This window comes from Columba livia, chromosome 8 (assembly GCF_036013475.1).
Source record: "Columba livia isolate bColLiv1 breed racing homer chromosome 8, bColLiv1.pat.W.v2, whole genome shotgun sequence".
In the NCBI taxonomy this organism is placed as follows: Eukaryota; Metazoa; Chordata; class Aves; order Columbiformes; family Columbidae; genus Columba; species Columba livia.
The window spans coordinates 24,078,677-24,104,213 of record NC_088609.1 but is presented as its reverse complement, the minus strand read 5'-3'; the positions used below and the strand labels follow the sequence as shown (position 1 = coordinate 24,104,213).

The 25,537-nt window shown below is 38.9% G+C and overlaps 1 protein-coding gene across 5 annotated transcripts in view; it reads right to left on the bottom strand.

Moving 5' to 3' along the window:
* The window catches only part of ABCA4 (ATP binding cassette subfamily A member 4), an 80,819-nt gene that overhangs the window by 1,336 nt on the left and 53,946 nt on the right, over nt 1–25,537 (bottom strand). For 4 of the 5 annotated variants that reach the window (XM_065071079.1, XM_065071082.1, XM_065071084.1 and 1 more), the window contains 27 exons: nt 24,843–24,980; nt 24,384–24,571; nt 23,542–23,632; nt 22,739–22,944; nt 22,268–22,316; nt 21,504–21,745; nt 20,939–21,063; nt 19,468–19,566; nt 18,279–18,468; nt 16,892–16,986; nt 15,863–15,895; nt 14,584–14,689; nt 14,395–14,469; nt 13,752–13,921; nt 12,588–12,765; nt 11,044–11,159; nt 9,181–9,328; nt 7,608–7,731; nt 6,737–6,866; nt 5,746–5,866; nt 4,855–4,917; nt 4,637–4,743; nt 3,521–3,662; nt 2,821–2,955; nt 1,272–1,375; nt 1,092–1,184; nt 503–752 (listed from right to left, as the gene is read on the bottom strand). In XM_065071079.1, the coding sequence (XP_064927151.1) occupies nt 503–752; nt 1,092–1,184; nt 1,272–1,375; nt 2,821–2,955; nt 3,521–3,662; nt 4,637–4,743; nt 4,855–4,917; nt 5,746–5,866; nt 6,737–6,866; nt 7,608–7,731; nt 9,181–9,328; nt 11,044–11,159; nt 12,588–12,765; nt 13,752–13,921; nt 14,395–14,469; nt 14,584–14,689; nt 15,863–15,895; nt 16,892–16,986; nt 18,279–18,468; nt 19,468–19,566; nt 20,939–21,063; nt 21,504–21,745; nt 22,268–22,316; nt 22,739–22,944; nt 23,542–23,632; nt 24,384–24,571; nt 24,843–24,980 (3,518 nt within the window). The remainder of the gene's footprint in view (nt 1–502; nt 753–1,091; nt 1,185–1,271; nt 1,376–2,820; nt 2,956–3,520; nt 3,663–4,636; nt 4,744–4,854; nt 4,918–5,745; nt 5,867–6,736; nt 6,867–7,607; nt 7,732–9,180; nt 9,329–11,043; nt 11,160–12,587; nt 12,766–13,751; nt 13,922–14,394; nt 14,470–14,583; nt 14,690–15,862; nt 15,896–16,891; nt 16,987–18,278; nt 18,469–19,467; nt 19,567–20,938; nt 21,064–21,503; nt 21,746–22,267; nt 22,317–22,738; nt 22,945–23,541; nt 23,633–24,383; nt 24,572–24,842; nt 24,981–25,537) is intronic. The other variant, XM_065071083.1, reaches the window with a different exon arrangement.

Genomic DNA, 25,537 nt, shown 5'->3' with positions numbered 1-25,537 from the left:
TGTATCAGCAGAGGTCATTAATCACTTCTTTATTTTGATAAAATTCCTTGCAACTTCCTTCCTTTGGATGCACTTGCAACTAAAATTCTATTTTTTCTTAGGCAAGATGGGTTCACCAAGGTTTGCATGGCTTGCACAACATAAGTTGAATTTGTTTGTGATGGGAAAGAGGAGACCAAATACGTTAGTAAGAAGCAGTATGGCAGACAGGAGTGTCTCTCCAGCATCCCCATCAAAGACAGCTTTGCTACTTCGGAAAGCAGGCAGATGGGGCTAATACCTTCTAGCAAGTAGGTGTTGCCAAGAGCCCTAGTGGACTTTCCAGGTTTTGTGTGTCTAGTTGCTCTTTGACGAGGGGTCTGGGAATATTGTCTGAGAAAGAGGTGCAAGATAATTCTCTACGCTGGACATTTTGGTCCTTCGGTAGTTTGGATACATCCCCATTGCATTGCCTAATTCTCACCAGACAGTCTCTCTCATGGATGCTTTATTTTTTACTCACCTGATCTAAAGTTGTTTGAGACACAGAATATTCTTCAATATGCAAGTTTTCCTTATTGGAGATTATTAACCGAAAAATCTTAGCCAGAGAGGAGGCGCAAATCTGATACTGCAGCATGTTGTAGTGTTTTTCTCTCTGTAAACTCCCTGGGAAGTTCATGCGTATGAACTGCTCAGCAGGAGTAGGATCTGGAGGCATTCCAGGCTTCGGAGCTTTGATTTTCAGGGTGACAATGTAGCCATCTCCAAACCTGGGAAGCAGATGTAGATTTGGGACTTGGATGAAGAGATGGTTTTATTATTTGGGAAGAAGACTGATTTTCAGCAGCTATGAAAACATTAACTGTATCTGAAAGATAATGCATAAGATCTATCTATGTAGGAAGCCCTGTGTTTGCCCTGCAGTAGTGGCATGTAGCATAATGAAGTTGAAATGAGATCTGCTCAAATTGTCTAGGATACCAGAGTTGCACACAGAAAGGGTTCTGTTTAAAAAACAGCTCTTCAGATTGGATTGCTGCATTAAGAACGGTACATGTCACACACACTACGTTTTCCCATTAAAAACACCATAAAAGTATTCTACTTACTTGTATTTTAGCTGCTGAATTGTGCCCAGGCATTTGAAGGTGCCTTTTACCATGATGGCTAAACGGGTACAAAGGGCTTCACATTCTTCCATACTTTCAAAACACAGAACAGATATTTGAGATAAAAGCCAGCGAATGGACTCCAGCCTCTCTGGGATTCTGAATTCTAACTCTTTTTACCTGTGTGAGGTTAGAATCACAGCTCGCCCATCTCTGAGCACACTGACAATACAGTCCCACAGGAGGCGCCGGGACTGAGGGTCCATCCCAGTAGTCGGTTCATCCTGTAAGGGAACCATTAAATCAATTAGAGCCAGAGAAGCAGATAAGAAAGATAAAATCTATTTAGAATCAAGTCATTGTGCGTTTGGGCCTTAGCACATAGCTGCTTCCCTACTGAAATCTGTGCCTTGAGAAAGCACATGCACTTTAAGAATTATATGAGAAAACAGAAAATAATGTCCTTCTTGGCACAAAGCAGTGAGGAAACAAGAAATTGCAGGTGAGAATATAATGCTACAGGGAAGCTACAGGGAAGGGAATGCAGTGACCATTATGACCAAGGCAGTACCCAGTCTAGGGTCTTAAATATCAAAAATGTAAGGAGTAGTGATACCTTGTTACAAAAACATTTAGGACCCAAAATAGTAATAAATGGAAAGAGACTCATGCACCAGCAGCTACACCAAATTGTGTCAAGTTTGGCTCCCATGTTTTGATGGATATTTGAGACATAGACCAATATGCAGGGGAAAAAAGAAAATAATCTTATACCTATAATACTAGTTTTAAGACAGAGATGGACATTTCAAATAAAATCTTCCTTTTCTGGGTCAACAACTCTTGTAAGAGGCGAGTGAGTTCTCCTCAGGTAACCTTCTTATAATACTTACATAAACATACAGAACACATTTTTCAACCCAAGCAGCTAGTGAAGTCACCCTGATTTACACCAACTAAGGATGTGGTCCTGCATAAATCTGTTAACTGAGTTAGTAACAAACAATTTTTTAAAATCTTGGAGAAAAAAAAAATTGTTCAACATTTTGTCTGAAGAAATTATGCATTTCATCTGGCTGTTTATTACATAGAGGCAGAATACATGCAAAGGCATATTAAATGGCATAAGGAACCATGCTATTAAAATCTTTCTTTTTAGCCTACAAATATTAAAGTGGTACAGTATAATCTAAACAAAGAATGTAGTAATTGCATTTAGAATTTCCCTTGAGCTATGTAATTATCTGATAACTTATGTTATTTTATGAGAACTACATTTCAGCATTTGTATAGTTTAGTCTAAATTTATATAATTTATTCCAAAGATATTAGAGGCTGCAAAAGGGTAGCTACCTTCTTCTGTTCTGCTGGGTAAAGCAACAAGGTGTATGTCAGAAGATCATATTTTACATGAGTGATTATAATCTGACAAGAAAAGTCAGACTGAAACCAAACATGGATTTAAATTCAGATGCCTGGATTATAGATTTTATCTCAAACCATTCTTCGTTGAAGACATTTCTTTCGTAATTGCTTGGGATTCATTGAAAACATAATTATGCATCCCTGTCTATACCTGAAATTAAAGAACTCAAAATTACATTGATGTAAGTTGAGGGCAGAAAGGAGCTTGCAAGGACTGTCATCAATATCCTGGTGCCTCTTTAGCATGTAGTTCTATGAGATGCTCTACTGAACTATCACAGAGCTGCATTAGCATGACACTTACTAGCAAGACAAGTGGTGGGCAGCCTATCAGTGCAATGGCAGTGGAGAGCTTGCGCTTGTTGCCACCACTGTAGGTACCAGCCAGGTGGTCTGCATACATAGGAAGTCCCAGCTTCTGGATGCCCCATTCTGCAACCTATGAGAAAGACCATATTTTTCATACAGCAGCTAATGCATAACAGACAGGACTGCTGATACATCCCTCTTCTGGCAGAGGCACAGCAATCCCCTGGGTTTTAAGCACATTCATTTTAGAAATGGAACAGGGGAGTCGGAAATATTTATGATGATGAGAGGAATTATAACCACTTGAGGGAAAGCCACAAACCAGTGTCAACTGTAGACTTCCTATCTGTGCAATAATTTAAATTATTTTCTTCTGGAATCTTCATGTTTTCTTTCTTATACATAAACAGCTTTAAAGACAAGAACAAAACAGCAGCCAGTGCAGTTCTGAGTTACAGCAATTGCATCTTTAGCCTTCCACAGTTGGCATCACAGTTTTCCAAGTACCATTAATGCTATTTGATAGTGCAGTCTTGTACTTAATGGTTTGAATGACAAGAACCACTCCCGGGACTTCAACACACAGAATGGCAAACCCACTTTGGAAATTCTGGCCCTTGGCTTGTTATGAACCCAGTTAATCATCACAAATATTCACTTTAACTAGGTATAAGCCAAAACCAGGAATGCTTTACCCTCTTGATCTCCTCTGCTGGAATCCCCCGCAGGCGTGCATATAAGTGGAGGTGTTCTCGTCCTGTGAGCAGGTCATCAACGGCGTCAAACTGAGGGCAGTATCCCATGTTTTGATGTACATTAGAAATGTGGGTCAATATACTGGAGAAACAAATAAAAGAATCTTAGATATACAACACTAGCTTTAAGGGAGGTAGAGACAATTTGAATAAAGTATTTATCTTTTGGGGCAACAGCTCTCGTAAGAGGTAAATGACTTTTTGACAGAACATCTTACTAAATTAGCTGTCTGTACAGAATAGCGAGGAATACACTATCTTCTAAGTCAGCTCAGTCCTGGTTAAGAGTGTAAGCCCATTACCTCTCACCCATTTTCCTGTTTAAGTACAGGCTACCTTAATAAGAAGTTCTTTGAACAGCCACTCAGATAATATTTTTTACAAATGTCTATTTCTAGGAGAAAAAAACCCAGTTCATTTCCTCTCAAGAGTGTGGTCACTGGGAGCAGATAGGTAAGACACAAGGCTAACACTTTGTTGGTGGTAATAGTAGAAGTACAGAATCACAGAATAGTTGAGGTTAGAAGGGGCTTCTGGAGATCACCTTGTCCACCCACCCTGCTTGAGCAGGGTCACCTAGAGCAGATTGCCCAGGACTATGTCTGGCAACAAAATAGCTATTGTTCAAGTCACATCAATGGACAAAGAATCAAATTCCAACTACACCTAACACATGACGACACGCAACCTGGAACTAAGCTAAGTGAATACCAGAATCGTGCTGTATTAACTTATGACATTATGCCAGCTCTGTGTAAACAAAGATGCTAGAAACAACCATAGAAAATCCCAAAGCTCAAAGTACCCTGTTTGCCTGGTTATCTTATGTTTGCAAGCTCTTGCCATGAGATCCAATTGCCTTGTCCCACTGTTAGCATTACTGTAACTTACGCACAGATTTTACAACAGAGTGTTAAAGGTATAAAGTGTCAGTGTGTGTTAGCTGTGGTCTCAGTGCCATAAAACTGTAGAAGAGCTGCTGGGTCATTTAGACTACGATCTGGGCAGTTCTACCCCAGTAAATTGACTGTGACAAGCTTTTTTTAAGATACTTACCTACTACCAGCCACTACAGCATCTCCAGATGTCACATCAGTATCTCCAGTCAGCATTTTGAATGTTGTTGTTTTGCCAGCACCATTCACTCCCAAAAGACCAAAGCACTAAATTACAAAATGTATCACATTCTTTAGTATTTCCAACTTGCAAATCAGCAGGGGCATGAAATCTGAACAAATCCATGGAATGTAATCTAGTGTTACTGAACAACCTACCTCTCCGGGACGGATGCCAACACAGAGTCTGTCCACTGCAGGCTTGTGCCTACCTGCATAAATCTAAATTGACAGGAAAAAAAAAACCTTATTTCAGGACATCTACAGCAAAGAAAGTATTCTGAATTTTTTAGTTTAATGCTATTCGAGTGAGGCAAATTTAGAACAAAGACAGGAATAAATAAGTTAAAAAGAAAGAGTAAACACTCTATAAAGTCAGACATTTAGTTACATTAAATAAATTTGTAATGACCCCTAAAAATGCCATTTTTTCTGCATGCAGCCTTTTACTTCATATCTTTAACACCAGGGGACAGACCTGATGCTTTGCTGGGGCAAAGTATCTTTGACATATTAGAACAAAGTAGAACAATACAGCAACATAGTCTGAAGAATGATACTCCAAGTTCCCTATTCATGAGATCCCAGCCATATGTGGAGTCTTTGTACATTCTGATAGCATAGCTCAGATGTCTTCAATGTCTGGAAAGAAGATAAATTAGCAATAACTACAGCCCTCGATGTGAAAGCAACAAAACGGTTAACTTGAGATTGAAACTCACCTATGGAAAAAAACAACATTGTAGAAGAAAAACTAGTAGTACAAATGGACACTCAATAGATGACAGTCATGTCAGATCATGTGAGGTAAGAGAAAAACCTTAAGCAGGGAGGATTACACTGTCCTTGTGGGACTTTTCTGTGGTTTGACTTCTAATCAAAGGAAATAAGCCAAATAATATGTCAAGCCTTGACTTCCAAAATGTTTGTTTCCTTCTGAGGCACAAAGTTGATTTTGAAAGCATCACCATCTGAATCCACAGCTGAAATGCATTCTGAAATAATACATTTATACTACACTAATTTTTTTAATTCTTCTCAAAATATTACCTTGGTCAGCTCTTTTATTTCTAAGATATCTGTTTTGTTCCCTCCACTAATAATCCTTTTTCTTTCTTCTGCAACATCCTCGTCTTCATCCATAATAGGTGACATGGCAGTCTCAGCAAACCTGGAAAAATCCAAGACATTGATTGTAGAAACAAAGAGTTGCACTGGGTGCTGTTAGAGTATCAGTGTGAAAGAATGGCTCATCAATTGCCGAAAATGTGACTGGTGGAAGCAGTGGGATTGAAACTTCACAATGTCACATTGGCTGGAGCATTCCTGCTGTTAGAAGAATCCCTGATCTCTGAAAGTTAATCTCTAAATACTAAAACCAGTGGAAATGGCTTGCTCAAAAGAGCATGCCTTGCTAGTCACTGATATGACATAATCTTCCCTCAGCAACAGCTTTCACTATTTGGCTGCTCTTCAGTAGCTAATGACAGTCCTTCTACAGATTTTTTTGAGTAGACCTCCCTGTAAAACAATATTTTTATAAATAAAACAATTAGTACTCTCATTGGCAATCTCTAACCCACTCACACCTGGAAGGCAGCTGCTTTCATTGAGACAGAGGCACATTTGTGAAGTAGAGAGGGGAAGCTTGCACAGTTTCAAGGCTGCCACTGTCCTCTGCAATGGACTAGAATTCCTGTCTTGGAATGTCAGACCAGTACCTCATGCCACTACACACTTTCCAAGTCATTTTATAATCTCACTATTACAGTGTCTTAATCTTAAAAAAAAAAAAAAAAAAAAAAAAAAAAAAAAAAAGTCTTAATTCAAGAAAATTAATGTATTTAATAATACATTCTTAAATCCTGTTAAGATAATGCCTTATTGAAACAGGATATCAATAAATTAAGATGAAATCAGGTAAGTAAACAGAAAAAAAGGCTGAAAAAAATCAGAGAAAAAGAAAAAAGAAGGACATAAAGAATAACAAAGACACTCACCCTGTTGAAAAAGGAGCATTAATAAAAGCTTTCAGACATACCATCTTGTGGAGAACAAACGGTGCTGCATAAGGAGATTCAGAATGAAGAATGCAACCCCTTGAACAGCCATGGCAACCAGGTTCTTTCCAACAAAGTCCCACTGAAAAGGATTGGAAACATGTTCCTCACCTTTGGGGAAAGAACACCAGAAAGCAAGGTAAAACACTGCTGAAACAAAGCACTGCTCCTCAGAACAGAAGGCATAATCATAATGGTTTAGGACAAAAATCTGTACTTTATTTGATTATGACCAGGCAATGTCTCAATTTGATAGTGTCTTATAAAGATTCCTAAGAAAATACACTCCATTCTCAGCTGCTGCATGAGAGCAGCTCTCTGAATATGCACTTATTTGAACACCATAACATGAAATTTGCATGGATTATGAGGAAGACAAATTTTCTGAATAAAAACAGATGAGTTCTGCTACATTGCTAGTCTTTCAATAAGAAGTTGTCTGATATTAAAGATAAACATATCCCAAGGAGATACACTTGAATAACAGCAGCCACTTGAAGCATTAACACAAGGCCTGCTGAAGTATTCGAATGAAACGAAATAATATATCCTCCTGTGATGATCCAAGGACTTCGGAACAAATGATAAAAAGACATCAGAGTCTGGCACTGAACAAATGGGTTCATTTCCAATACAGATTACTGGTTGGGTTGTACAGTTCTGGCAGCTGTATCAGCAGCTGCGATTCCTTCTGAGAGGTTGAACTGTCATACTCCTTATCCATCCGAAGATGTAAAAGGGGAGAAGTTCAGAAACAGCCATTTATTTTCCAAGAGAACACCTCCGACCATCTCATCCACGGTCAGGACATGTGATGCTAATATAACTTGTTACTTATTGCCTCTTACTTACCAAACCTGGCAAATACTTCAGTGACAGCTTGGTTCATGGCCAAGTCAATGAGTCCACGGCCCAGGCAAAAATGTGGGAAGACAATCAACACATTTTTCAATGTTTTATTAAACTTCAGCAAAGACTACAAGAAACAGAAACAACATAATAAGCAGTTGAAACCAGACTTCTTTAAGAAAACACAGCAACATGAATGAAAATTTCTTTGTCATGTCAGAGGAACTGGATGTTCTGTGTTCTTACAAAAGAGGAAACTGAGTATTTATCAAGTTACACTCAGAGCATCTGCAACCTACAACACAGCACAGACAAATGCTGGCATGTACTGCACCAGATAAGGTGCTTGTGAAAAACTGTCAATGTGGAGAAAAATTAATCTTTGTAACGAAGTATTTCTCTATGTAGCAGAGGTAACATGCAATTCTGGTGTCAGCTATTATGATAACAGTAACTGTGAGCAACAAGAAAGTGTTATTTTTCTGTCATAACATCTTTATTTATAGCTGAAATATTTCCATAATCAGGACTGCCACAATATTGAAAAGTACCAGCATCTGGGCACAACTACACAGTAGACTCTGGTGCAATGTGGAGATACCCAGAACAGTGTAAGTGCCAGCAGCAGCCTAGCTGCACCGACACTGAACCCAGAGAAGGGTAATTTTCCCTTGAATACACAGTGTCTACAACAGAGGCGTATTCTCACAGAAAACAATACTGACCTGCTGTTCCACAGACTGAACAGAGCTAGACTGAACCCCGTGCTATCAATAAGCTTGGCTGAGAATGCAGGAACACCAAAAAAAGAAAAGCGTTGTAAAACTGGCCCATGAAACCATGAACTAAACCAAGATCTGTTTCTCTTCCCCAGCAAACAACAATGATTGATCAGCACATAGTGTTTGAAAATACACTATCTGTAATGATAGCTAATTGGATTGCTATCAGCTGTAGAAAGGGTGCTAATCTCAGTGGTCAGAGTTTCAACAACTGCAGGGGTGGTAGTAGCAGTGCATACAAGCCAACAGGGTTTTATGAACTGATCTCTTAGCCTTTCTAAGAACTAATTTCAGCACTCGCTGTATTCTGTCTGTTCTTGTCCTTTTTATCACCTTCTTGGAGGTTTTAAACCATTTTTGTGAAATTCTCAGATTCTACTATGAGCAGAACATCTTCTCTAATGCAATGACTAACAGGAATGTCTTTCCTTACCTAGCGGTGACTCTGACTTTCTACCATCTACCTCTTCCTGTACAATACAAGCTGCAGAAGCAAGCACGAAGTGCCATGTTCCCTCCTCCCCAACTGTGAAAGTGTACAGAAGCTTGCTTATAGGGATGAAGAACACTCAATGTCATTCCTTGTGTGTGTAGCCCAAGATATCAATTGCCCTGAGTCACTTCTCTGGGTTATTCTGCTCACCTGTCCCTGCAGTTACTCAGCAAGTTCCCCACTCATTTACTGCCATGGAAAATGGCAAGGTTGAGAAAGACAGATACTGTTAGAGATGGTTATGTTTGGACACCTTTTGCACAGCTCTTCAAAACCATGTGTCAACAAAAATATTACTTACCGGGTTATTTTCAAATAACTCTAGGATGAAAGTAATGGCGCTGCTGTTGATCCCCACAAAGAGATTAATACAAGATAATGCAACATAAGCAGTGCTGGGAACATTGAAGAAAGAAGCAGCAGGGTACATCATGGGAATTACTGCCCATCTGCATGCAAAAGAGAGAAAAACTATGATAACAGCTTCTCAGTATTCTCATGTCAGTTGACCTAATGAAAAAACAAAGTTGAGCTTTCTTTTCATCCCAAGTGTGATGAAATGGTGTAACCAACCAGAGATACCGCTGCAGTATTCTTTTCCTGGTTACCACTTAAAAATCTTTTCCACTTAGACTTTTTTGCCATTAAAATGCAGGACAATAGAAACAGCTAAACTGAGAAAACTTAATGCTAGCAAGGTTATTATCACTCAAGGTATCCTTGCACATCTCACTGGATTTTACACCAGGAGGGAGGAACAAGATAAAGCAAACATGATATACTACTTTGCTAGATACTCCTCAGCCTTCGGAACTGTCCAAAGAAATCAGAAACTCTATAAATTTTTATATTATTTTCCAGCTCCTCTACCATTGTGTATTTTACTCCTGATTTGGAGCTTCCTCTGCTATTGCTTTTTCTGGGACACAGCAAAAGCACATTCAGCAGCACAAGACAATTATTCCTCTGCAATAAACTTACAATGTTTAGCAACTGTCAGTCTGACTAGGAAGAATTTAGTAATGACAACTTGAATTGCTTAACAGGACAATACACCTGCGGTCAGAAAGAATCATCCTGAGTTTCCCATTGTGACTGCAGCTGGGCACAAGGGCTAACAGATGATTCTACGAATTTACCTTTCTTTCTGTTTTTTATTTTAAGTAGCAAATTATGAAATTTATATTGAAGTGACTGCCATGTGATTGTATTTTTTCTGAAAATTTCATCCTGGTAGATGCTTTAAAATATGCAAAGGCATTTTAAATGTCCATCCACACAGACATGAATTAGTGTATTTTTTTAAAAAAAAACAAACCCTCCACAGAGCCATGTAAAACTCATTAAAGATACAACTATTGCACTTAAAAATATAATAATGAAAAATTAAACAAATAAACATTCTGATCACACTTTTAACATTGGGTATTTTACAGAGATTAAATTATGATAATGCTTTGCATTTTCTCAGGGTTTTCATTGAAAGAACATGAAGACTTCAGAAAATTAAAGGTAGTCTGCCGAGACAAGAATTGTTCCTTCTTAGGCTTAATTTGTGATATACATAGGAGGATGTGAAAAGCTTAATTTCTTTTTTTTAACTCTAGAAATAGAACTGGTGAACCATTTTGCATAGACTACATCAGCTGAAGGGCTATCAGGAATATGATTTTATGGGTAAAAATGTATGATCACTAATTAAATGTGAGAAAGAGAATTTCAATCAGCCCTATAAAATGCTATTTTGCCAACACAAATGCTCATTTGAAGTCAAAAAAGCATTGAAGATCAGTACTTTCTGCTCTTGGGTTAAATGACGAAAGTTATTTTAGTATTGGTTGTTAACAAGGCGAATGAAGAACCACTAAAACCCTACACAATGTACATATCAGAAAGCAGCAAACCAAACAAATATATTTTCCTCTAAGGATCACATATAACACTTAAAAATGCAAGTTAGTGACAAAAAAAGTCTCCTTTACAGCATGTGACCAGAGAGTGTAAATATGCTGGAGTAGGGACAGAATCCAGTTCTACCCTGTATTGTACCCACTCAGTTCTATTCTTTAAAGCTGGATTTCACTAAGCACTGAGCTCAATAACATTAAATAATTTCCATGTGAAATACAAGGCCCCACATGCAGGAACAACCTTGAACACTCACCCATACAGAAGCAGCAAGGCAACAAGCACAGGGAGATTAGTCGGAGAAGTGTAGGCTTTCTTGTTGAATCCAGCGAATATAACCACAACCATTCCAGCACTCAGTGTATAATTCACCTGCCACATCACAGGGTGAAGATGAGTGTGTGAGACCGGAGAAGGTCTGCAAACATATCCAGATCCCACACATTATTCCAAATGATTTTGTATTGAGGAACCCTGGAACTTATGAGCTAGATTAGTCACGCTCAAGCTTTTGGATCAATGGGTCCTTGCAGCATGTGACATTTTTCTGAGACATCTTTTATAAGATTGTTCATCAGAAATACAAGATATATTGTTTCTTTGACTATGGTTTGGGAGGCAATTATTTCATGGTCCTGCTGGCAGGCTTCCCACAGAAAGAGGCCATGGGCATGCAAGGGAGGTGCAGTTTCTGGCAATGCAAAGGCTGTGTGGGAAGGAAAAAGCTAGTTACTTGAGCCGCATTCCTGGGAGGAGGCTAAGGCGAGTATTCTTGACCACCACTTTTCTTAATTTCTCTGTTGAGTATTAGTAGACCTAGTCTACTGCAATGTGCGGAGCTCCCCATGCAGAATGGAAGGTGTAGTTTCACAGAACTGCTAACATTAACTAATACCTTTGCATCACGCTGTCAAGGGCCATGGTCAAGCAGAATTCCTGTCACAGTAGCTGCTGGGAGGCTGCTGTGACGAGCAGGGGACAGGAATTAAGAGACCTGATTCTTTTCCCTCATTTGGTAAATTAATGTTTTGTTTTACCTTCACCTGAAAGAGCCTTCACCTTTACCTTCTGAAGCCCAAAGAGTTTTGGTCTTTTTATTTTTTATTTTTTTTTTTTCCCCAGTTCCATGTTCATGCTTTTCTTATTACACAAGCCCTTGGCCACTCTCTTTGTTGGGAAGGCATGGCTAGAAAACAAGCCCCTTGCTGTGCCTCAACCAGGCAAAAAATTTGCTCCTTTGTGACAACGTGGCCTGAGGAATAGCTGAGACCTGCCTAAGCAAGCCTGGGCCTGTGGTCTAAATCTTATTGAAATAACACAGTGAACATGATTCAGTGACCTAAACAAATACATCTATGTTATTTTAGACATCCTAGAATATTTCATCTGCCCTCCAGCTACGGTTCCAGCAGCCTGTGAATCTCCCATTTAGATTTCTTGAAAATCTCAAAACATGTTATCATCCTTCTAGAGAGCCAGAGTGACTAGCATCAGGCAACTGGTCTTTTCCCTGCTATAGTAAGTTTTACTTTATTATACATGAAGTTATAAGTACTGGAAACCCTAAAATTATAACAATTTCAGCTTCATTAGTTGAATAATGAGCTGTGCACCTGACTTAATTTCTACATCTCTAACTAGTTAGGAGGTCAGATCCTTAGCATGCTCTGTGAGAAACTCTTAAAGAAACTAATGCTTTACAATGCTCAGAAACACCACTGTTCAATGCACAGGTTAGTCCCCAGTTCATGCAAACCCAGGAATAATTTCAGGCTCTCAAATCAGATCAGTGTTACTCACTATGTCCCACATGAAGTTAGTTAGCCAGTAGATCGCAGGGCTCACACCACTGACAAACTGCAGATGCTTGGCTTTTGTTACACGTTCTTGAATCAGGTATAAAACAAAACTAGCCGGTATAAAGGACATGGCAAAAATCACACAGATGGCAACAACTGCATCCACAGAAGTGGTAAGCCTGAAAGGGAGTACAAGAAGGGACTGTGAGCAAAGGAATGGATGCAACATAACACTATATTAGCATTTGGGGAATCTGCAGGGAATATTAATATCTAGAAGTAGCAAGGTTATTTTGAAAGTAGAAGACTTCCAATTTCAAAAGGTGCTAGTGTATTGTCCCAATTCGTGTTTGGGACTGTAGCTAATAAATATGGATGCTGGTGGCACTATTCCCTGATTTCTACTTGCCTTCATTCTCTGGAACAGTTCAGCTCCTTTATATATCTCAGTCTGACAGCCTGTCCTGTAAGGTGTGTCTCAAACTGGACATTAAGGCAGAACAGTCAAAGTGCTCTGGGAGCTGGGAAAAGAGGGACTCAAAGAGGCAAGGTGCAGACAGTGAGATGAAGCACAGATCTTGCCTTTGTGCTAAGGCCGAAGTTTCCAGTGTCACTGAATTCTGAACTTAATGGAGAGATGAGTGGGAATGAATGTCTTCTTAGGTGTGTCTTTTCCAATAAATTATGGCTTTTAGATTCTGGAATACACAAAGCCTACTACATGCCATTGAAAAAATCTACCTGCGTGCTATCCTTAGCACCTAGATGGAGGCTGTCGACTACTGCCTGCCTGCAGTCAATTAAGGACAATTTCTGATTCCTTTTTTGATTATTATCTCTGCTATTTCATAATCAGATCTATTGGCTTTGGAGCATGAACAGAGTCTTCAGAATCTTTATGCTTGGGAATCAACAGAAACACGTAATCATGTATTACCAATGGTCATTGCTCCTACATGGGATGGGAATGAACTCATACAGGAATATAATGAGACAGAAAATAATAGATTGTATATCTAATTCTTGATTAGAACACAACTTTGGGGAAAGGCCTCCAAGTTTTGTCAATTGAACAATTGCTCTTCAGCGTGTGAGTACACCAGAGGTGGTAAGCTGCCAGGAGAGGAAGGTGTAAGAGCCAGCAGCAGAGCACAGGCAGACTTACACAGTGACTTCAGAGAGTTGCTCCTTGGTGAGGTTCAGAGGATGGTTGATAGCAGTGATCCCATATTCCTCAGGGGCTTGGCCAGTCCGCAGGTTAGCTCTAAGGATTGCAGTATTTGCTACATTAAGGAAACTAACCATAGCATGCCAGCCTTTATTGTTAAACCACACCTAAAAGAGTCAGAAAGCACAGATTCATTTAAGAAGCCTTCACTAATAACCCTGAGCTGCAGGAGAAAATTTGGCTGCCTTTTATCTACTTTGGTGGGCATTGTCAGCAGGGAAGAATCCAGCACCAGGAATTCATAGCTCCTAGCCACAGTCCAGCAGGAGGAGCTCACATACTGTGCTTTTAAAAGGGTTGGACAACCACAGCCAAGGAATTTTATAGAAGCACATTTTAAAATTTAGCAGAATGTGTCCTACTTGAAAGTATTTAGGACAGCATGAAGTACTAAAGAACATGGTTAAAAAAAAATCTCACATTAGAAATAATTTTGCATTAAGGCTGTATCCCATATTACTAGCAATAAGTAGATCATTTCAGCTCTTCTTGCATCTGAGAATGCCACTAGCAATATTCTCACAATTTGAAGTCTATGTCAAGGAAAATTGAGAGTTAGGAGACTACTTCCAGCAAATACCTTAATATTATCTTCAGTTTCCATGTATTTGAGGAAATTAGACATTTCTTTAGCAGCAGCCAGTGAATTTTGCCCCTAAAAGAAAAAGGCTAAAGGTCAGCTAAAGGTGAAATACAGTGCTGCAGGTTTTCAGCTTTGTAACAATTCTTTAGTAAAGGGACAAAAAAAACCCATAAAATTCTTGCTTACTCCTGTCACATTCATCATTCGGCCAAGATCACTTAAAAAATTGACAACTTGATCTCCAGAAACATGAAGGACCGGGAGCCTTCCTCCTATAGAAATGCCTCCGTATCTAACAAAGAGAACAATATCATCAGTCACTTGTACCACAGACCTCAAACTCTGTACATTGATAGAAGTACTAAAAATACACTTAATGTGTAGGTTTTATTTCTATACATCATAAAATTAATGTATAAGAAAGTCCACACTTTTTCTAACATGTTGTATTAGGTCTTCTTAGGCCTTACAAGTAATAGAAGTTCTATCAGTTTCTGAGAGGTTCGTGCCAGGATCCTGAGAAAATGACCATTTAGATGCAAGATTTGAAGAAGACAGTTATTTCTACAGTGCAAAATCTTTGAATCAAGCTAATTAACGTATAACTGTTTGAGCAGCATGAAGGACTGAGGACAGCATGAACTTCATCAAAATTTCAGTTGCCCTGGGAGAAACAGGTATTCACCAATGCTGGTGCCAGTCAATACTCCATAATGATAAATACTAACATATGAGATGAACCGAAGTTTAATCCTATAGAAAGTAATGTTTGCACATGAACAAGCAGATATTCCGTGAAGGAAGCCAGTCATCCAGCTGCTACTTTTGAAGTGAATTCCTACTGCTGCTGAAGAACTGAATAAGTTCTTCAGGCTAACCAGTCATCTTTCTAAGCTTAGTATCTGCAGTGTAGACATCGCACTGGGGTTAGCTGATGCATGGAGCATGGAGCATTAGTGGAATCTGTTTTATAACCACTGCATGTGTTCAGAGCACAGATGGGGAGCTGCGGTTGTTACTTCTGTATTGGATTGGCTGGTGTCTGGGTTTCATCTTATCCAGGTCTTTTTTTTTTTTTTTTTTTTTTTTGGAGAGTTTGTATTTTTCTCCTGCACTTTAAAAGAGCTGTGTTGGAGCACTACTCCAATGTAGTGCAATTTTGTATTGTAACTTTCCATCACTCAGATCCCATTAGTCTGGCTCTTGTAGATAATAAAACTGTAAAGAGTTCCATTGTGTGCCTCTGGCCTCCATCTTTGTGGGGGTAGTCCAAACAAATATAACCCCTTGTCTTTATAAAACCCTTGCTGACCCCCAGCCTATTTCCTACTGAAGCCATCTCTTTGTTCTATACTATCTATACTGTTCCCCTCGTCCATTCAGAGAAACATTGTGATGTTCCATGGTTAAACAGAAATTCATTGTTCTTGTATTTACCACCATAATCTGTGAATTGGTTTCTTACCTTTGCTCATTGACCCAATATTTGCTCTTCAAGCTGAAACAGACAAAAAGAAACCTGTCTCTTAATGTGCTGAACCTATGTCAATGGTATTGTCAGGCTTAGATGGAAACTAAATGAGAATTCCTATGCTTTGCAGACCTCCAGTTTCCTCTAGACAGCTTTTGTTTTGTTTTGTTTTATTTGCTTTATTTTTTAATTGTTGTTTACTTTGAGTTGTGGGGTTATCAAGAGTTCTCATATTCCCTGCACTTTTGTTTGTTTGTTTGATTGTTTTTGTTGTTTTTGCTTTGTTTTCTAACATGATTCATATCCAGCTCCTATAGAGACAAGCAAGATTTCTAAAGTAACACATACTGGCTCTATCCTAAATCCATAATGAACTGGTTTTAAAAGATGCATCTAAAGCAATATGACATGCTGAGAGGAATCAGTCAAAGGCAGCCAGTGCATAGCTAATATAATGGGAATTTCAAGAATTCTGGTGGGAATTGAAAAGGTATGAAGGCCTGAATCAGAAATAATAGACCATGGACACAGCACAGCTAATTACCATGCACAACACCCATGCAAGCTGAGGAGCTATCAGTAGGACAGATATATCTATGTAACATTGTCCTTTGGCTCTTTAGCACTTCTGGGAAGCAAGTGATAATTAACTCAGGCAGATAGTCATGCTGGTGTGACTACAGTTCTTCAGGGACACCAAGTAGTATCTCTGCAAGGCAGTTCACTGTGCTGTGCTGGGGCATTAGTTTTCTCACCACTGACACAGTTACCATCAAGATGGCATTCCATCAACATTGAAAGTTAGCTCTGCCTGTAAAGAAGTACCCAATTATACAAATAGGTATAATTAAAACAATTTAACTGCCCTAAAATCAGCATCTCCTATTCTTGCATCAGGAATATGGACATGATGCCCAAGTCTACAAAATACTGTGGCACATCAGATGCTATGTTGTTATTAAACAAGAATATCATAGCCAGATGCAAAAATAGCACATGTGAAAAACAAAGATTCATGCCTACCTCCCTTTTATCAAAGTGGGATATGTTTTCACCAGAAAATCTGAAATATTTCTGTGGGTCAGATCTTGAAGAATTTCTGTGCTGTGCTGCACTCTCTGGAAAGAAAACCAAATCAATCACAGTAAAATTTACAGTCTCTAAAGCTATTAAGTAAGCGTTGTCAGGAAAACAGCAAAAGTAGCTTTGGTTCAGAGGAATTCCTCAGGTTCATAGTATCACAGAAATGAGAGTGGGTCATTCACCTTCTACTTGGATTTGAAGTTTTAGACTAAATTTCCTTCTCAAATACACTAGCATGGAATTAGCAAAGTTCAACTTTGGCTGCTTATTGCACAGGGATTACTTGGAAAACAGAAATAACTTCGGATGCCGTGAATAAGGTCAGAATATAATGTGTGTGTTTGTTGTTTTTTATTTTATTCATAGACAGGAATTTTACAGATGTTTAAAACAACTTTGCTTTGTTGTTTTGTGAACAGCAACAGGGAAACCAAAGCAAGCTGAATCAGTATTTTTAACAGATTGTGTCATGGATTAGGATTCAGAAATTGATTAAGCTTGTGACATTAGTATCAAAACTAGAATCGTTTTAGTAATTTGGATAATGTGTGCAGCCTGGCAAACAGGAAGAATGGTGTGCATGGTGAGACATTAAAGTAGTGAGCTATTACTCTAAAAGTGGCTGCAGTTCAGTTTTCTTTAGTTTGTTAGAAAAAGATTTAGAAAATGTAAACACTAACAGGTGATAATTTTCCTTTGCTCTTCAAAAGACCAAACATATTTTATAAAGGGCACTACTAAGATAATTCACTGATAGGAACAGGTGGGAATGTTGCTCTCATCTCTTCTCCATACAGCATCAGTGGTTATTAAATTACTCATCTTCATGCACATGCATACAAACATTGGCTTTGCTAGCTTAGAACTTACTTTCTGGAAATGGAACCAAAAGACATGTAAAAAAATTATTATTTGGGGTTGACTTAATATTAATTTTTCTATATTAAATGAAATTACTCCAGTCCATGATTTTCAAAATCATGACCTTTTTTCTTGCCTTGCTTTCTTGTCTCTCCTTCCCCTCCTTCCTTTAAAGAAAGACAATATTCTAAATAGAATTGTTATTTGAGGCAAAAAGTGGGTTTGTTTGTTTTGGTTTGTTATTTTTATTTTCTTCTATATGAAAAGTTTGCCATTTGGATGAAAACAGTAATCAAATTTAATCTAAAGCTTTTCCAATACCTCTGAAACTGAATTCCAAATTCCAGCAATTCTTGCTCCCATAAGAAAATGTACTCAATTCCTTCCATGTATATTGGCACATACTAATCCCTTTTCCAGCACTTGTCACATAAATCGACAAAGATTTATGGCACTGGGACACTACCTGTGGTGGTGGGAGGCCTCCCGCGCCTGCAGGGCATTCTGGCAGCATAGTGAGTTTCTTGTGAGTACTGCACTTGCAGGAAGGTGAAGGATTCTCAGGGCTCCACTTTTGGCTCAGCAGGAGGCTGCTTAGGTTAGGCTGAACAGCAGGGGTGTTCCAGGCAGTTGGCATATTATTGCATGGGTAGTTCCTGTGTGGGGAACAGACTCTTGAAGCTGTGCAGAGATACAGTTCACGAGAGCTCATGAATCACAATGCACTCAGCAGACATTCTCCTCTCCGCCCTTATCCTGTGAATTATGAATACTAAGAACATTTTAAAGTACTTGGTAAACGTGAATAAATAGAATCTTCTGCCTCATCTCTGCCAAGTTCACTGTCTTCAGCTTGCAGATAAGACACTGAAGGAACAAGGGGACTGTGTTTGACCCATTAGTACATACAAAATCTCACAAAGAAACAATCTTTTTCCTACTCGAGCAGCATCTTTTCTTTCTTTTTTTAAAGTTTCCTCTTTGTTCCTGCTGTACCAGGCAGAGGAGGAGAAGGGAGAGAGAAGAGGACAGCAAGGAGAATCAAGTTGCTGAATTTCACAACTAGGAAAGAGGCAAGAGAAAAGGAACAAATGGCAAAGCATAGCGTGCAAGTAAGAAACGCTTTGAAAGCAGGGCTCACAGGCAGGGTAAGTGGGTAGGACAACAAATGTTAAAGTAAGAGCTCTGCTAACATTGTCCTACAGAGTGAAAATAGCTTCAAATCACAGAGACTGTCCTACTGCTACTTCACAATCTGAGCAATTGCTGAAGCTATTGCTTCTAAACACATCAGCAGGAACAGGAGGAATCTGACGGGATTCACATGTAGAAAGTACCTAGGAAGCTGTAATGATTTGGGTCTGAGCCACTGGCCTACTGACATGCAATTCAAGTTTGCTTAATTCTCAACGCAAGGCTGCATGAGATGGCTTCCAGCTAGTCACATTGGGCACTGTGAATCGTGCTTAATCCAGTGCCATTGTTGTCTTGCTGCTTGTTGCTTTTGATCCAATATTAGATATTATTGCCAACAATATATCTGAAGCATTTGCTCTAGTGAGAAGTCAAGCCAATTCATTCTTGCTTCACTACTGAAGTTCCATTAGTAACATCCTGCAAGAATCTTGTTCAAGAGAGATTAGTTAGCAACTTACGGAAGAGGCTGATTCTTCATGCAGCGATTTCCAAATCCTGGTTTATTCAAGAAAGCATCAGTGATGGAGGCCGTCTGCTCACTGCCGGGACGCTCATTGCTAATGAAATAAGATAGAACTGCCTCTATAAAAATTTTTATCAAACTATTGTACTGCAATACACATAGCAATTGGTGAAGGACAGTCATATGCCAGAACCAACTGCCCTTCTCCAAATGCTGATAATTCAGTTATTTTATTTATTTTTGCAAAATCCCAGAACCTTTCAAGGTGGTTAACAGGTTAAGCAACGATCCTTTTCTCCTAATAGTAAAGCATGACTTCTGATGCAGGCCTATAGAAATACAGGGTGTTTCAAAACGATGAACCAAATTTCAAATCACTATACTTTGAAACTGGGCCCATCTTTCTGAAACACCCTGTACTCTCCAAAAAGGCTCGAATCTACATTTCTACCCACTCAGCCCTGTCACACTCAGAAGATGAAGATCAGAAAATGAAAAACATATTCTTCATTTTAATTTGCTGAGGCCAAAGAGACAATGCTGCTAACTGTGAAGTGTCCGCAACAACCTAGCAACATTAGACTACAGAATATTGCTAGTGCCAAGTGTTATACAAGTATGAATACCAAACTCTGCTCCATACACTGTTAGGTGTAAATTAAATTAAAGTTTCATGTAAATTTTCAGTACAAACTCAAGGAAAAGATTTCAAAATTATTGTCTTCTGTTTTGCTGCTCTCTGCTATTTGAGATCTGCATTGCACATCTTTTGACTTGGTGCAATTTCAGTTATGGAATATGTGGAAGTGAAGGTGAAGCACAGAGGAACTGTACAGTGACCTGGAGAGAACAGAACTGAAGCTTCTATGAAGAGAGAAAGGAAGTAAAGTGCTAGTAGACAAAAAAAAAGCAAAACAAACCACAAACAAAAAACCAGACCCAGCCAAAGGATGCTGTGTGGGGAGAAACTACTAGACAGCAGCATTATTAAAACTTAAGAGTCTCTGCTTTCATCTCATTTCCATAACTTTGCCCAAATATTATACTAACTATAAATAAATCTACCACAGGTCAGTAGATAGGCTTGAATATCATTGTTCTCTAAGATTAGGGATATAGGAATAATTAGATGGTATATCCTCAACAGTCCAATTTCTTACTGTTCTGGATGCCCTGTTAGGCAGGATATGTAACTTTTTAAGTGTTGAGGTCATAAACTCAGGTAGGAAGAAGACAGTATCAAAGCAAGATATTTGAAGGACTATTGGTTATACATACAAGCAGCTGTATCCTCCACTTGCACCACTTTCCCTCTGTTTTAATTATGCTGATTCAAGTGGAGTTAGTCCTTTTTTATACCACACAGAGTGAGAAAAGCCCAGAAAGAAAGGGCCCCATGATCCCAAACACTAGGGAGAAAGGGGTGTATATATGACAGATGTGTTTTACTCAGTGATTCCTCTTACCTGAAGAAAGTAAACTGTTGTCCATAGATCCAAGGGTGTAAGGTTAAGGCAGGATATTGTCCAAATGGAGGAATAATGACTGTAAGTATTAAAGATAGCAACACAAAACTAGCAGGGAGAACAATCTGCAGGGAACATAAAACCATGACAATATGTTATTAGATATATGTTGTAGAGCAACACTGTACACACCTCATAATATATATAAACAGAGGAGGGACGGCAGGGGCACACAGATCATATCTGGTTTAGCTCCTGAACACCAACGATTTGATTTCCAGTGCTTTCAGTTAAGATTCTGATTGTCACAAAACCGTATTATGTTAAAAATAAAATGCTGAGCTAGTAGTGTTTGAATCATGAACTTGGTGTAGGTGATGGACTCTAGGCAGAAAGAAAGAAAGAAAGAATAAGAGGCAGAAGAGTTGGAATCATAACTAGAAGAGTTCGGGACACTGTTACCTATTTGCAGCACCTCTGTTGCTTTGCATAGAGACATTGCTGGGAAAAACATCGTTGACAATGTTGTGGGAAAGAGTCAACAACAGCAAAAGCAAGTCTGTACCTGGGCTAGGAAGTCCTTGTGGCTGCGGGAGGCATGGTGGAACCGTTTGATGAGCAGTGCTTTGATCTGCTGATGTACAAGCTGAAAACCTTTATACTGTTGGGACCCTTTGCCTCCATTTTGATCTCCTGCTATGCCTACTGGCATTCGAGAAGTGTCATTAATTTCCAGTGGGGTTTGTTCAGATGGTTTGTTCTCAGTAGAAATTTTGCCAAGAGTAGAGCCATTTTCCTGTGTGTCTCCTACGTTGAGATGAAAAGGAACAGAGAAGACACTTTGTCCTCCATACATGAAGCTAGCACAAACATTTTAATGACCTCTGGATTTTTCCAGCTCCATATATCACATCACCAGATTGCTTTAGTTTCAACTGTTGCACTGTGACTGTATGTAGTGGTATCATATAGATTAACACTCCTTTTAACAGGATGAACAAGTTAATCATGTATGTAGTTCATGGACTAATGGTCAGCAGAGTACTTTTTATAAAACTACTAAAACCATTGACATCTGCGGGTTTGACACTTCACTTTTATTTACATAGTTAAGAATCTCATCCAATGTAAATAAAAGTTTTTCTGCTGACTTCATTTTGTTTCTCAGATATCATGTCAGGCCCTAGAACCAGATATTTACTGACCAAATTTATTTTGGCAAGAACACCATACAAAGACTGCAAGTTCTGAGGCTCTTCTTTACTTGATGTTCAGAACACAGAATAGTCCCGAGAAAAGTTTATCAGATACTGACTCATGGATCTATACCTGCTTTTTGCATTCCAGGGTCAGCTTCTGCTGTGACCTTTAGGAAAACCTGCCAGAGACAAATACATCTCCTGGTTAGGAACAGAACAGATACAATAACTTGACCTCTGGAACACTAGGCATCATCCTTTAATGTAAGAGAAAAACATTCAGATACCTTTTCAGTACTCCTCCTTATTGCACAGAGGTCTCTTACGAAATATCTCAGAAAATAAAGAAAGTAACAAACTAAGATACAAAGACAGATTTCAGGCTAATGAGTCATGCTCCACAAGGCTGACTTGAAGTGAGGTTTGGATCCTTTCTCTGTGCCCATCCCAAAGACATCCTGTGTGTGCTGCAGCATATGCGACTAGGTTTTGAAGGGAATATTAGGAATTAGTAAAATGGCATATTTAAGAGCAGGAACTGTCTCAGAAAATATCTGGGGACTGATGGTAAGATCAACAGATATTTTAATCTGTCTGTTACCTCTTCAAGTGGTGTGTCTGAAACTCCAAAACTGCTGAGTCCCAGGTCATCCAATGTTTCCTCCAGTTCTCTGAAGAGACTGGCGTAAGATCGCTGTTTAAAATGTTTATTGGGCAAAAGGTAAATGAGTTCCTGACCAATGCTTTCAATTAATTTTGCTTCTGGGACATGATGATGAATTACTTCTGCTAGCTCATTCAGATCTCCTGTGAAAAGTCCAAACAGTGTTCAAAGAATGAATATTTAACCATGCAAAGCATGATTTCAAAAGCTGTTGTTTGCATTTTACAAAAGGGGACTGCTCTATTACACAACTCACAGATATCTCAGTTAATTCTGTATTAGATTGGGTTACGTTGCTAGTTATGCTCTGGAACTATGCAGCAGGAAACTATTTAAGGTCTGTTAATAAAGCACAACAAAATCTACATGAATATCTACTTAATTTCTTCTCTTATGCAGAAAAGCCAAAATGGCACTTTTTTCTGAGAAGGCCAATTTCCTTTGCTTTAGAAATGTTTCAGTTTTCATTAACAACTTAGACATTTTGGTGCAGAGTAGTTCAAACTCAGTCCATGCTGTCTATACAGTTTATCTATATCTGAGACCACATATACATCAAAAAGGGCAATGTTAAGCAAAACCATGAAGGAACCTTATCAAATTCATGTTACAATACAATACTGATGTTAGACACAAGAAGTGAAAAAGTGAGCCTCAGCAGCACTGATCCCTGAGATGAGATTGCAGCAGAACAGGAGACATAGCTATGTGCTGGAATGTCGAACCTTCACACTTCTTACCATCCAGTTCCTGCTCTGGAGCTCCTTCTTTGGTCCTGCGTGTACAGCTGGAGCAGGAGCAGGAGCACTGAGATCCACAGCTACAAAGCGACTACCATGGACATGCAACAGATACAAAGATGAAAATGCTTCAGATACACGCAAAATAGGATGTAAGGTTTGTCAGCCTTTGAATGGCTTGAAACATATGTAATATCTGGGATTTCTTGAGCATACTATATGGAAAGTTGTCTGAGGACTGGATTAAGTAACGCAGAAAACAAATCGACCTGCACAATGCATATTTGTAAGTTCTAAATTGCATGCAAAATATCTGTGGAAATGTGATCAGCAGTGGCCATGAGTATACAGATTATGATGCTCCTAAGACTGGCAGCACTAGTAACAGCAGAAAGAATCCAGATCCCTATTTCTCAAGTTGTGAGGCTGGTTTAGTTACAGATAAATGTAAACTCTTCCGGTGTCTGAGTTAGTTACTAGAATGCACCACATTTACAACCACTGTACCGCAAAAGCAGGAATCAGAAAGACCTGTATATGAACAAAAGTGACTTGATTGGTAAAAGTTTAGACATCCTCAACTGACAAGAGTGAACTATATACACCACTAAGAGCTTCATATCCACCTATTATTTTCAGCTGTCTGGTTGAATACATATTTATAAAACCAGAGAAGATTTTTATAGAGAGACTCACGTATCCATATAATTTCATGAGGTGTCATCAAATAAGCCAGTTTTATACACAGCCTCAAGCAGCACTTAACTGCTTTCTATCCTGGTGCAGTGCACGAATACATGTATTTTTAGATTACTTGTGCAGGGAGGGAGATACATACTTACTGTAGTCCTTCCAGTTCTGGTGTTTTTCATTTTGCGAACAAGAGTGAGATAGAAGCCAGACCCAAAGCAGTTCTTTAGGAATACAGGAGAGCCTGAGCAGAAGAGTTTCCCTTGGGATATGATGGCTACTCTGTCTCCAAGGATGTCTGCCTCATCCATGTGATGTGTGGAGAGGATGATGGTTCTGCCTAAAAGGATCAAGGAGAAATGTTCAAGGTATGGACTCTCTCTGGAATTGAAAACTGTGCTTAGTTTTTTGGCAATTAATGCAGGATTTTCTCTGCATCAGAGCCAGGTCCCAGGTTTGCCACGTCTATAGGTATCCATTCAAAGAATCTTGTTTGCTTGTATTCAGATTCTACTACTCATAACGGTTGACACATCAGGCACATGCTGCATCCATGACAGGTTTTGTGTGTGCATGTGTGTATGTGTGATTTCCACTCTCAAACCCGTTACCTGAGCGATACTTCAGCAGAAGATCCCAGATAGATCTCCTGGAATATGGATCAACTCCAGAAGTGGGCTCATCCAAGACTACCACTTTTGCTTCACCCACAAAAGCAATGGCAACAGACAGTTTCCTTTGCATTCCACCTGTCAGAGGACAGACACATGCAGGAGTCTGAGATGAGTTACAAAAGTGGCAGGGATGTAATTAACACTGCTTTTCAGTGTGGAGATAAACTGATACAAGTAAAACAAAACCCATTCTCAGACAAATATTTCTGCAAAGTTAAATCAATAGTCACATTTTTCTTCTGAAGTTCAGAAAAGGCAAAAGCAGGAAGATAGGAGGTTTTCATGTTCTCATGTGAAACCAGCCAATTTTTACAGTTGAAATCAGGCCAAAGTAGTATAAGAACACATGGCTGTTTATTCAAATCGGCTTTTGAATCTGAAAGTGAAATGTATCCAAATACACTATGTGCATTTGTTCCTTTGGAATGAAAAAAATTACTCCTACCAAATAATACAATAGTAGAGAGTACTGACCCAAACAGTGGAGTGGCATGATAGTATAATATGTCATTTGCCATGAAATACTAGATTATTGTATTTTGTTTTGTTCTTACCTTGACAGATTTTGCATATATATATATATATATATATATATATATATATATATATATATATATACACACACTAATTTA